Below are 13,826 nucleotides of genomic sequence, written 5' to 3'. Positions count from 1 at the left end.
CCCTGTTCTCCGCTGTGAATACATTTGGGGGCAATTTTACAAAACTTTACTAGATGCAATTAGCCAGAATATTGAACAGAATATTTTTTTAAATATTTTTAGATGATTTAGCATTATCTCTATTATTAATTTCTTAAATACGGCGAGAATGCAAATCAACACACTGTATAGATGTTTTATTAACTGTTAATGTTTTCGAACACTTCTAACGCTTCTAACATTTTGATGCTTACTGTACATATAATTACAATAACTGTAAATTTGCCATTTTGTAAAACGCGAATTCAGTGTTACCTTCAAATTAAAATTTACCAAAGTTGTCACTGTATTTATATATTTTTTTTAAAAAAGCTACGCCTTTTATATCCTTAAGAGCTAATTTGAGAGAATTGTCTAAAGACCCACTGTAATATCCCAATATTCATTTACAAGTACCATAATATCATCGTCAGCGGACACAAGCTAATACGAATATGTACTGACGCTGCATTTGTCATGTGACAGCCTGCGTACGCGCAACAAACAACTATCATTACGTGTCTGCATTGAAAACTCACAAATATTATAATTTCCTAAACAAATTCATCACAGAGATTTGTTGAATTATCAAACTACAAACTGACGGGTTGTTCTCATTAGTTCCGTTGACAATACCTTTATTTGAAATATTATAAGGTGAAACAATGAACGTTCAGAAAATTAAGAAGTTGACTGTACTACTGGGATTTATTTACCCCTATTCCTTTCTACATAGTAGAATAAGAACAAGTATGGTAACTCCGTCCAAAACGTCGCAGCGAGGCTTGTATGTGTGCGTGCCCGTCGCGCAACGTGTACCGATGCACATACTTGTAACTTTAACTAAGAATGCTCTAGCTTTGCACAACACTGGTCGTACACTTGTTTTTATTCTACTATGCTTTCTAGGTCGACAGCCTTCCGCTCCAGTACAGGTCCGTGGAAAATAGTACCATCAAGGGGATTGTCAACGGTACATGCTAGGAACAACCCCAACTGCCACCATTACCTTTCATTCTCGCTCCTGCATTCTTTGAGTTCTATTTACATAAGTGCCTTTGCCATTATAGTAAGTAATATAATACAATAGAGAGTTAGAGACAAATTAAAGAGAGACATCCTTTGTACTAAACTAAACCTCTAAATAATAAGTACACGCGTTTGACGGCGATTCGAACGTCGTTTGTTGATAACTTTTGTGATATCTTTATTACAGATTGTGATAGGAGCCGCCCGATGCGCGAATACACACGGATGAGATTCAAATTTATTCAGTTTACAACCCACCCCCTAACCGCCTCAATCGAACGTTTCAACATGAAATGTCAAATCGTAATTCAAAAACCTCCTGGTAAAAAATTATTAATAACTCCATACCTATTTCAAAGGTAAGGATGCGGGTGAAACTAGAGGCATGTCGGATTTGTCAACTTTATGTATCAGTGACGGGTGCAGTGATAATGTCCCCGAGATAATTACTCTATGTGGTACTGCAACTATTATAAGTAGGCGTCTCGTTAAGACGAGGGTATGCCACGATATGTTCGTGCTGTTTGACATTCCACCCTGTACGTATATCTGAATTACAAATTGAAACCGTTAAGCCCTTGTAGCGGCGATAAAAGCCGAACACGCATTAGACAACACCGTCGAGTCAGATGATGTCATCAGCATTTCACTGTTATGTATGTGGATTAGGCTAGCAGCATAACTAACGAAGTCATGACATGGAACGCTATATTTAAGCGCAAGTAACATAGTATATTTACACGATCTGGCACACACACATACACACACACTAACGCACATACTCAATATAGCCCCGCACTAGGGAAACCCTGTGTCGCGGGTGCAATGGACACACACACAGGCAACCACACATTACACCCAAACTCACGAGATAAATAAATGTAGGACATACAAATATTTCTCTCGACTCAGGAATCGAACGTGGGACCTCAACGTGGCAGTCCGGCATGGTAACCGTTCAGCCACAGAGGCAGTTAAAACATGGCAAAAACATGTTTCCGTAATTCGGTTATGTTTTTTTCGCTATGTTAGTGAATAGTCAGGAACTATAAACTGCTGTACACGACGGACTAACTATATTTTTCGGAACTATCAGTGAAATGCTGATATAAAAATCAGCGATTGTGGTGTGACTTAATACGTGTTCACCCTTTATGTTGCTTACGTCAAAGCGGTTACAGTGGGCGATTAAATAAACGGACGCAGTATATAGCGTCGATAAACAAATTTCTTAGAACAAAAGTTCTTGATTATTTAAATTTTTGGCGCTATAGAGCTGACCGTAGCCGAGAGAGGACGCACGCCATAGTGTCATTAACATTATCGAAAACGGGCACATTCGAACGACGCGCCAAGTCTGTGATGTAGTGCCGCCCGCGGTTATAGTCCTTTACCGCCGTCTCACTGTACTGTAAACAAAAACAAGCATGTTATTTGTAATTTACATATTTGCTTCCACTTTATAGGCATTCAATATGTGGATTATAATGTTAAGTACTATGAAATGAGTGGGTTGAATTTTACGACTTCTCGATGCTTGAGTGTGGGACGTGTTGTTTTCGGTTAGTTCAGTAGTTTTGTTACGTTTGAAGAGACTAATCTTAACATCTGAATCAAACTATTAATTTCTTCTTACACATACAGGTCGACATTTTATTTTTATACGATATTTTTAGTACACAATTCTATCCATAAATTATATTAACAAATTTCATTATAACACCCTCTAAATCGAGATAAAAATACAAACCAACTCATTTTAAATCTTCGTACGTATTTTACTGAAGTGTTTGAATAACTGACTTTTCACGATTTGTGGGGTTACCATTGTGAAGTGTTCGATTGATGTTTGAATTTAAAAAAAAAATTCACGCTCTGTTCCTTGCTTCGACGTTCCATTGTTTTGCCAAGGGAACATATTGAACAACAAGTGAACCTTTTGCTTTGAACAACCCAACAGCGGTGGTACGTCTACTTAGCTAAATTTCTAATCTAGTATCATGTGATTTGATTTACTTTGTCTAATTGAATAATTATTACTACGTATTCATAACTTACCGAGTGTGCCCCAGCCTGCGGCGGTAACATGGGCTGTACTAATAGCACAGTGTTTTTGGGGCGTAGGCCCATGTAATGCGCAGCCAGTACCATCGCGGGGAAGCACGGCGCTTCACTGCTCATCGAAAATACCAGAAGCCGAGAACCCAGAAGGAGTGCTTCGTCATACGTCCCTGTATGAAGACAAAACATTTGTAATAATTGGTCGTTAGCAAGCTTTTGCGCTTACGTCTTTATTAGACTTCAGAAGTTGACAACTTCTGTTTATTCGACTACAGCGAAAGAAAAGGATGTATGTTGTATCACCACTTGTAATAAATATACTGAAACTGACCTGTAAAAGGCTGCGGCGTAATATCTTCAGTAACCGTATAAAAGTCTGAAGCGCTGAGACGGTCAGCAAGTTCAGCCGTCGCTGGTTTCTCCCTTAGCTGAACGTCGTCGTCGGTGGGCGCAGGCGTGGCAGTAGCGGGGCGGGGTTTCTTGTCGTGGCGGGGGGACTCGGGGTGCGCGGGGGCGGAGCGCCGCGCAGGCGCCGAGAACATGCGCGTGTAATCATTAGCGCGTGGTATTACGTAAGTGAATCCTTCTCGTCGCAATATTTCTTCTGGCCGCGTGTGTTGTGACTAGAAGCAAATAACACAGAATAACAGGTTATGTAATATTAAGTTTATTGAATATCACGATGATATTCAATTGTTTTTGTGTAATATATATTTTGAACAAAAAAGTCGTTAAAACCAAAAACAAATTTGTTTTGTTGTGCACATATGCCCGTTCTTTTAGTTATAGTGTCCTGTATTTAGGTCTGCAGGAAGAAATTTCTATTAGAAATAAGCAGAACCTTTTGTTTTTAAATTCGCTTGTATTCTTTGTGACTTGTTGTATTTTTCCTGTACAATAAACTATTAAATAAAATATCTGCAACAAAGAGAAAATCATTAGACCTGCTAGTTCGTTCCGTATTTCAGTTGGGAGAGCGTCAGCCACGGTATGGTAAGGTCGCTGGTTCGAGTCCAGCAGAATTGAAGGAATTTTTCTGTGTTCGATTTTCTGTACTTTATCACTAGGACGATTATCTACTATGTTGATGAACATCAATATGGAGTTACAAGATATGGGTACTTACAGGGAAGGCCCCACCGAGGTAGACATCATGCGTGGGCGCACCCAGCATGGCGGGCAGCCGCTCGAGGCGGCGCTCCGTGCCTGGCGTAAATAACGACTCGCCACTTGAACCCGATTCCGCGCTCGCCACTTCACCCTCGCCGCTGCGGCTGACATTGCTCTGAACAAAAATCAAATTATGCTAAAATCGGCAAAGCTTGATTGAAATATTTTTGTTATCGTGTTTAGTGAATCAACACGATTTCGATATTGTAATTAATTTTTTAGGCTTAGTGAAAACAATGAAATCATATTGGTACTGGTACTGGCGCACTATAAGTTTCTGGAACTGACCATTTTTACATAAACAATATTTTAAAACTAATTACAACATTTGAGAATGGAACTCTTTGGCTGTAGAATACAGTTTGTTTCATCTGACTGTCATTTGTTTTTACATTGTGGCGTTATTTTAGAAATTGGTAGTCTACAGCACCAAGGATCTAACTCGTGAAAGTTTTCGTAGTATAATTTTCTACGACTGAACAGCTCAGCGGAACTTCGCTCGGCTTCAAATTGCTCTTGGCGATGAAGCACCATGCAAGACGACTATTTATAGCTGGTTTGCAGAATTCAAAGGCGGTAGTGTGAATCTCAGTGACGAATTTCGCGACAGTCGCCCGTCCACTGCTGTGAACAACAAAAATATCGATGGTGTGTGTCGTGGGATCAAAACAAAACAGGTATGTGACATACTATGAGATTCGGGCAACTTTAGGCATAGGCATGAGTCAAATACAATCAATACTACACAAACATCTGGGTGTGAAACAGTTGTGCCCTTGGTGGATCCCACACAATTTGACTGAGGCTTGGTGCAATGCTATGCTTACCAGAGTCTACGAAGGGGCGTCAAATTTGGTGTGGGACGAAGTAACAGGTGACGAAACATGGATTTAAAGTTACGATCCCAAAACAAAACTGCAATCGAGCGTATGGGTCTTTCGAGATGAGTCGAAACCAACCAAAGTGGCGCGCGTGCAAAGTGGATGATTGCTTCTTTTTTTTAATAAAACTAGACACGTGGCTACTGTTGCTTTAGAGAATCGTTGTACCGTGAATAGTGATTGGTACACGACCATTTGTATGCCAGAAGTATTATAATACAGTATTGACAAACTCCGTAAAAATAACTGTAAACGCCGAATTATCTTGCACCACGATAATGCCAGTTCTCACACGGCCAGACAGACAAATTAATTTTAGAACGTGAATAACGTTGACCTTATGAGCCATCCAGATATAAATGGGTATGACAAACTATATGATACAACAAAAGCGCATCTCGGAACAGCTGTATACATAAAAAAAGGTTTAAGATGGACTCAGATAGAAGTGATACCGGGCCACAATAGCGACGATAGAACAATTGAAGGGGTGGCTGTTAAACTCACCACCAACTTCGAAACCGGAGAATCTATCATAATAAGGGGTCTATATCTACCTATAACACAATATAGAAACATTCGGAGAGAGGTGGAAGATCTCCTCGAAAGCAGCGATTCTATTAACATAGGAGACCTAAATTTACGAATGGTACAGTTGAACCATAGCAGAACTACCGGAGCTGGACTCGAAATACAAAAACGTATTGATGACGGTCTGTGCAAGTTGAAACACACAGGCTTACCTTCTAGACCGTGTCACGCAGGAAACGGTATACTGGATGTAGCTCTGATTACCGGAGAAGCAAGATATTCAAATATTTACTGCAAACACCTAGAATCAGTATCATCCGACCATCTGCCTTGGCTTTTTTGCATGGACATCACTATGGAAGAAGAACAAAATGTAACGAGAAATATGCGACCACTGTATGATAACGAAGACCTCGCAAAGAGATACATTGAGTTAATTGAATATAATCTCGATCCAAACAAGATGATTGAAACAAACGAGGACTGCGAGTTGTACATAAAAAACCTTGAAACAACAATAATCTCAGCTCTGGACATAGTTGCACCAAAAAGGACACAGAACAAAAAAGAATTATTACCACCGGATACAGTCCCGACCTGGCACCTTGTGACTTTTGTCCATTTCCAAAAATTAAGAACCAGTTACGCGGTCAACGATTTTCATCACCTGAAGAGGTTGTCGAAGAGAATAAAAAATATGTTTCAGAGATTGTCACGGAGGAGTGGCATAAATGTTTTCAAAATTGGTTCATTCGTATGAAAAAGTGCATTAACGCTAACGGAGAATATTTTGAGAAACAATTAATTTCAGACCATTTATAGTATTTTTTTCTTATCCATTCCGGAAATTTATAGTGCGCCACACGTAGTTAACACGTCATGTCTTATCTTTCCCACTTTATTCAATGGCCCAACTTCCATGTTATAAATTCAATGGAACGTCCGACGATTATACACTGGGTAAATTTTGATCTGGTACTCATCACTATCAACTGATTTATATATGAGGCCATGAGAACCATAGTGGCCTAACTCATTTTTTTACAATATTGAGTTTATGATTTTTTCCAGTTCAAATTGATCATTTTGATAGAACCAGAAAGGTCTAAAAGTGATACAACGAATTTTCACTAGATGGCAGCATAATCATTGTTATGGTTTTTAGTCTGTGATCTAAATTTGAGGTGCCATACTGGCCTAAGTAAGATAGGCCACTATGGCTTGTCCATTGAATTAGGCCACTATGGTTCTCTTGGCCTCATATACGTCCCACTGCTGGGCACAGGTCTAAGGCGAGGGTTTAGGCCATAGCCACTGCCACCCTGGCTCAATGCAGGTTTGGGACTTCACAGATTTGCAGAGGGTTGCGAACTTTTTTTTATAACTTCAAGTGACGGGACGAACATGTCGTGCGCCTGATGGTAAGCTACACGCCTTTCCAGAACAGTTGCAGTGCCACTCACAGCTTTAAATTGCAAAGATCTGAGGGTCACTACCACTGCGACCGGCACCTTGAGACATAAGTTGACAAGTCCCATTTGCCTGTAATTTCACCAGCCCCCTTACCCTTCAAAACCGGAACACAGTAATGCTGATATTACTTCTTATAGAAATAGGTAAGGTGGCAGTACTACAAGGAGCTCTACTGCTACTTTATTCGACCTTTTTCCTTCACCGAGAAGCTCTTGGTAAATTTCAAATTAAATTTCGCATATAAATCCCGAGAAACTCAGAATTGCGAGCCCGCATTTGGATCCACGACCTTGAGACGCCAAAGTAGGTCAAACCATTTGCCTGGCACGGTTAGTACTCATAGTGCCCGTAAATTGGAACATTATAACTTGGACCTATGTAAGGCGAGAGTGAATAGGATGCGACGGAAGATCAGCGCCAGTCTCCAGACTGGCATTACGCTGAGCTGCAGCCTTGTCATGGTAGCAACACATTGTTTTATGTATTAATTTTTTTTTACTGTTTATAATTCGTTTTAATGTTATTTTATTTCCTACGTACTTTTAACTGTTAATCTAATAATTGTAATTTAAGTCAAATTTTGTAATATAATTTTTTAAATTGTTATTATTTTCTCTTTCTAAATTTACATGTGTTTATTGATGTGTGAGCCGTGAATAAATCTTTTCCTATTCTTCTATTCTAATAGGCATTATTTAGGTGTGCATGTTACATCGTCGACCTCATTATCACTTTCCATCAGGTGAGATGGAGGTTAAATGCGCACTTTTGCGTTGCTGCAATGCGTTTATTGTTGTTCCCTAGCCATTATTGTCATTACAGCGAATTTACACTTTAAAAAAACAATTAATCTAATTTATTGCTGAATAAATATCCGCTGTGTCGGAGACTCGTTTCATATTTACCAATCGTTTCGCTTCTCGTAGGTCAGGGACGTGAGTTTAGTCATGTACACAGTTTATTTATGTTTAACGTAACAGGTGCAGGCCAGGCCTAACATATGAAAGACAACCAATTATATCATTTTAAGTTTTTCGGCATTTTCTAATAAATCTTTCTATACAAACAGAGATAGGTAAGCGCCGGAGTTTTAACTAGGCGCTTTGTTATTCGGGTAAGGGTTCATAAGCGGACTGTATCAATGGATTTGGGTGGGTGCTAACAAAGAGTGAGCAAGGCCAAAGTAAATATACTTAGAGCTTACTAATTTATTAGAAAACACGTACAGCTATCAATCCAAAAACAAAAACAATAGTGAAGAAAAGGCGCCACAACAATCACATTTAAATTTTGAATTTAATTATAGAACTACACTTAAAAAGACTATATAAAATATATACAAATTGAATTGGTTCACTTGAAAATCGCATTGAAATAATAAATCGATACAAAAAATCGTTAGATCGTATGTTCCCTGAATCGATATTCTTGATAGTAAATCGTAATGTGCATCCTTAGTAGTGAGAATCCATAGGATTGCAAGGTAAGTATTGTGAGTTGCCTTTTTTTTATTTATAATAGATTTTTTACATCAAAATTTGTATTTGGTATGGAATTACACCAAATACCGTATTCGCCGTTTCTGCCAACGTTTTGGACAGAAATGGATTAAAATCTGGTGCTTTTGGAAAAAACTCGTTTAAAATCGGGCGAGTTGACTGGGTTTTAATCCACTGCCCATCTCTGTAGATAAAACTGTATACAGATACAAACGCTTTTATAACTGTTTTTTATAATAAAACCATCCTCAAAAGTTTGCTAATCCGCTTTCGCTGTATTCGTCACATCTATTCGCCAAGATTATCTAGAATGTAACCGTTCGGTCTCGGAGGCAGTTACAATAATAGCATAAAATTACAATAGCAAGATCAAGGCCGGATCTAGGAGCGGCAGTTATCATAGAGAAATAGAAGAATGTCACCGACAAGAAGTTATAAATAAAATCACCCATACACGAGTGTTACGGTGCTACCAATGCACGGATTACAAAACTATAACCATAACACTGATGTACCCCCATTGTAACAAAATCAGAATCGGCGAAAACGGTTCACAAAAGTCAGTGTAGTCGTGTACCATACACACAATACCAAAAAAATACGGCCGAATTGAGGACCTCCTTCTTTTTTAAGATCAGTATAGTAACATATTTTACCGACGTCTCGAAAATTACTTGATAAAATAAAAATTGCACGCTAAGATTATTTCCGCCGGCTGATAAATATCTTCACGCTATTCCTGATTGCCATTGGCATGGGGCCAGTGCGCGATTTCAACGATTTCTGTGGATTTTTAACCTTCACCTATACAGCTTTCCATAGAAATAATTTGTGAAGTAAAAAAAAAGATTTTTACAAAATTTTATTAAACTTCCACCTATAAAACACCCACCTCTACACCCATCTCTAACACCTCTATAAAAGAGATCTGTGCTCAACAGAAAGACGTAATACGACTAGATGAGCATGTCATGTACAGATATTATTGAGTAGTAACAAAAGCTTCGAAAAGTAATTAGAAATGAGCGTATTCAAATTATGAATATTACTGCGTGATTTACTAAGCTATCGAAACTTTTGTGCAAGTATAGGAAATTAAAACATTTTTTCGGATTTAAATCGTGTCTTCTAACAAACTCTCGTTAATAATAACTGCCTCTGTGGCCGAACGGTTATCATGCCACGCTGAGGTCCCAGGTTCGATTCCCGGGCCGGGAGAAATATTTGTATGGTCTACATTTATTTCTGTCGTGAGTTTGGGTGCAATTTGTGGTTATCTATATGTGTGTGCTTGGCACCCGCGACACAGGGTTTCCCTAGTGCATTGGTTACGTTGAGTGTGTGCGTTATTATTAAAAAAAATCTTGTTTACCGCCACTTACACTCAATGTTCAAATGTTTTTCGGAACCTTTATTAGTTTCCGTCGTAATATTTTATTACTTAATTGTTTCAAAGTGCATATTACGGATAAAGGTAATTTTAATAAGACGTCAAAATCTTCAATACATAATTGTAAGACGTATTTTAATTCTAGGATTACGTGTTACTAAGATGACACGCTACAGCGTCAATCATCGCGTCTATTAATGGTTACTTCATAGTCACTGCTTTACTCATTGGCATGTCATGACGAATGTCTTAACAAACGTCTTTAAAATATGGCACTGACGGCTCACCGCAAGGCGAAAGACAATCTGTCGTTTATGATCCGTCTTACTAAAATTATAGGGATATCGTTTCCTAAATATTTTTATAAATTACTATTTTATAAATGTTTCTCAAATGTATCGAGTTGTATAATCAGAAATAGAGACGAAATGTCATTTAATTTGTTTGAAAACTATTCTGCCATATCATTACTGTGACAACTGCGCTCCGATTGGCTAGCCCGAGTTCGAAACAATTGACGGGTTTCGTCAATGGGTGTCGTCAACTGTTTCACTTCAAATCGACCAGTTAACTTGAGCTTTGCTATAATGGACAAAAATTGCAAAATTACATATTTAATATTTAATTACCGATGAAATGTGATTCCGTTTGTTTTGTAATTAGATGTTTTGCTGTTTTTCCCACACCACCGAATAGAACAGCACGGCATTGTTAGAGATATTATCTTTATTACAATAAATATAGAAAATTTTTTGGAATATACGAAGACATACAAACAGATCAGTAGTTGGCCTGTCTACATTTTAGTGCAAACGAGAGTTGATATTTATAAGAGCTGTATCGCTTATGTGTTACCAGGAATATATGGCCCTTATTTCGTCTCTATTTCTGGTTATATACTCGATGCTCAAATCTGACACTTGCCAAAAGCCTTAATGGCCACTATCATGTTGAGTTATTATTATTACAATTATTTATCACTTGTCAAATTTTTGACAATAGATTTATATGTTTTAAAAAAGTGGAAATAATGAAACCTAACTGTACGCACACCTGGCTTTAGGACTTTTTATTTTTTATACACAATTAGTATATTTACGTGGACTCAAATTAAGTCGATCAAATACAATAAAGCGATCAATTGATTACAACTCTATTATTAAAAAAAATAGTTTGAAGATAACTGTTTTTAGATATTTCGTAGCAATTTGATAATAGTGTTTATTTATTTTTTAGCCCTACTATTTCGTTTTATATTAACTATTGTTGTTTATATTAGCGACGATCATATTACCCCTTATCATTATGTTTTAAATTGTTACATTCTGACCTTGGTAATATCAAATATATGATGCTATACATACCTTAGGAATATACAGGGGAAGTTTTCTGCCGTAAGCCCGTAATCTGGCATTGGGAACATGTCGGCCGTTAGTGTCCCGCTGTGCGTCCATCCGTCTTTCCGCGCTCACTGTAGCTCCTGTTACCGCCTCCGCTTCCTGCCCATTCCGGCTTTGCCATTCTGTCGACAAATAATCAATATAGTCGATAACTCAATTTATGACTAATATGATGTGATTAAATCTGACTATGGGCGATTGTATCTGGACAACTCTAGCACGGAACACACGACAATAAAAACACATGTTTAAAATTTAATTCTTCTTCATATTGTAAGAATGAACGCAAACAATGAGAGAAGATACTTAAATAGACCACACTAGATTATTTTTTGGATGATATAGCTATATACATTTTTACATAAAGAACATTAACAGACTGTAATTCTTTTTTAATTTTTATTGAATTGATATTCAATTTTTTTTTTGTGAAATTACTCCACTAGTTTGTTATAATTATTAATACAAAGATCGAACACTTAGAAAAAAATCCTTCGATCCCGCCGGATTCTAACCACGGAACGAACCAGCGGACCTTACGTTGTTCGCTACGACTAATAAGTCGTTGGAAAACCAAATACAAAGCTACGACGCAAGTACATAGAAAAATTCGTGAGGACCGCTGGTTCGTTTCGTGGCTTAGTTGGTATAGCGTCTGCCACGGTAAGCTAGAAGATGTCGGTTCGAATCCGGCCGGATCGAAGGATTTTTTCTGAGTGTTCGATCTTTGTATTAATAATTATAACAGACTGTAATTTTGCTAAATTAAAAAAAGCAACATTATTCTAATGACTGTTTCGGCAAACAATTTCTAGTACTGCAACGAACATGCGTGACAAAGAGCAAATGAAAATCAACGACAATGGACAAGTAAAGAAACCATTAGTAACGCTTTTGTACAGAAAAACAATAAACACCAGTACTGAATAAAACGTTAAGAGAAACACACAGGGAAATTTATGTTGATTGAATCTAGATAAATGATAAGAATGATAAGATAAGCGGTGTTTACTCAATGACAACAGCTCGCAATGGCAGCTGACGAGATGGTTTAATAAAACTGAACGTGGCAAATTAGCAGACGAGAACTTATGACGGTAAAAACCATAACGCAATAGATTGATACAGTGTTACCACGACGGAAAGCCGACAAAGAGGGCTGGAATAAAGACTTGCATAGATGTACCAGAATTTGCATTTACGCCATTTATCTTTTTTTTGCCAATCATTATCTGCACACTGTAGTCTTGCCAACTCAACAACAGCTCCAGTACCAATAAAAATAACATACCACATACACTGACTTGGCTTTAATAAAATTTCAAAGATCAAGTTTATTTACTTCTACTAATCGGCAAGATTTGAGACCCGCTTCTAAATTGTGAATTGTGACTTAGATGCATCTAATTCGTCGCTGATTTTGCGATAAATATTATTACAATGTTTTTTTGCTTGAGATTAAAGCGGATTCTCAGTAATTATTGTTACAAAATTATTTTTTTCAAGTGAAAAATGTTTAGCAGACAGCCATTTGACACAAGTAATATTTTGAATTGAAATATCGACTGTGAACTGGCAATCGGTACTATCTCAATTTTGATAACTTTACAGGACGAAGAAAAAATTGTTTCCGTCATTTATACAGCATCTGATTTGTTAAATAAAAATACGTAGTTTTTAAATATTTTTATTACACATGCACTACGTATTTTTATTTAATAAACCAGAGGCTATATAAATGACGCAAAAATTTTTTTTCTTCATCGTGTAAAGTTGTCAAAATTGAGATAGTACATGTCGCCAGTTCACAGTCGATATGACAAGTTAACATTGCCAGGTGAAAGTCGTTCGATTTTTCTAATATTTAATGCCATGAGATAGGTACCTATAATTAGAAACCTTATTTCTTTGATGTCAAGTGTGAAATGTAGTATTAGTTGTGTGTTCGTAGTAACAATGTATTAGCGAGATTTGAAGGCGCGTCAATAGGTGAAAGACGCGAAGGCGAGACGCACCGGTTATGGACAAGTTTGGAGAGAGTCGGTCGCACAGAGAGCGGAACGCGCGGCGCACGCGCGCCGCCACACCGGCCGCCGGCTGCGTCGACACACCTGAATAAACCACCACCTTCATACCACCAGCACTACCCGACACCGTGTTAACCACAAGCACTATGGACCTAGAAACCATGCTCTCGAATTATCCACATACATATGCCTCCTTTATAAGAATAGAGGCCCAAACCAAAATAAGTTAAAAGTTTTATTCAGAATAATACACCGTACTTTCCGTTGCTTAAAGTAGCCACGTGACAAGGTTTTTATTTTTAGAATTTAAAAAGGGGTACAATACTGTATATAAAGTTTGACTGCAG

The 13,826-nt window shown here is 37.8% G+C and overlaps 1 protein-coding gene across 3 annotated transcripts in view; it reads right to left on the bottom strand.

Annotated features, from left to right (window-relative positions):
* Positions 1–1,918: 1,918 nt before the first annotated feature.
* The window catches only part of LOC113233443, an 86,743-nt gene continuing 74,835 nt past the window's right edge, over positions 1,919–13,826 (bottom strand). For 2 of the 3 annotated variants that reach the window (XM_026468583.1, XM_026468581.1), the window contains exons 9-14: positions 13,468–13,563; positions 11,417–11,574; positions 4,235–4,393; positions 3,440–3,731; positions 3,106–3,278; positions 1,919–2,456 (exon numbers count right to left, since the gene is read on the bottom strand). In XM_026468583.1, the coding sequence (XP_026324368.1) occupies positions 2,316–2,456; positions 3,106–3,278; positions 3,440–3,731; positions 4,235–4,393; positions 11,417–11,574; positions 13,468–13,563 (1,019 nt within the window). In that variant the 3' untranslated portion in view covers positions 1,919–2,315. The remainder of the gene's footprint in view (positions 2,457–3,105; positions 3,279–3,439; positions 3,732–4,234; positions 4,394–11,416; positions 11,575–13,467; positions 13,564–13,826) is intronic. The other variant, XM_026468582.1, reaches the window with a different exon arrangement.

This window comes from Hyposmocoma kahamanoa, unplaced genomic scaffold (genome assembly GCF_003589595.1).
Source record: "Hyposmocoma kahamanoa isolate Upper Pololo Valley unplaced genomic scaffold, ASM358959v1 78, whole genome shotgun sequence".
NCBI lineage: Eukaryota > Metazoa > Arthropoda > Insecta > Lepidoptera > Cosmopterigidae > Hyposmocoma > Hyposmocoma kahamanoa.
The sequence above is the reverse complement of the archived record's forward strand: the minus strand, read 5'-3'. Positions and strand labels throughout refer to the sequence as shown.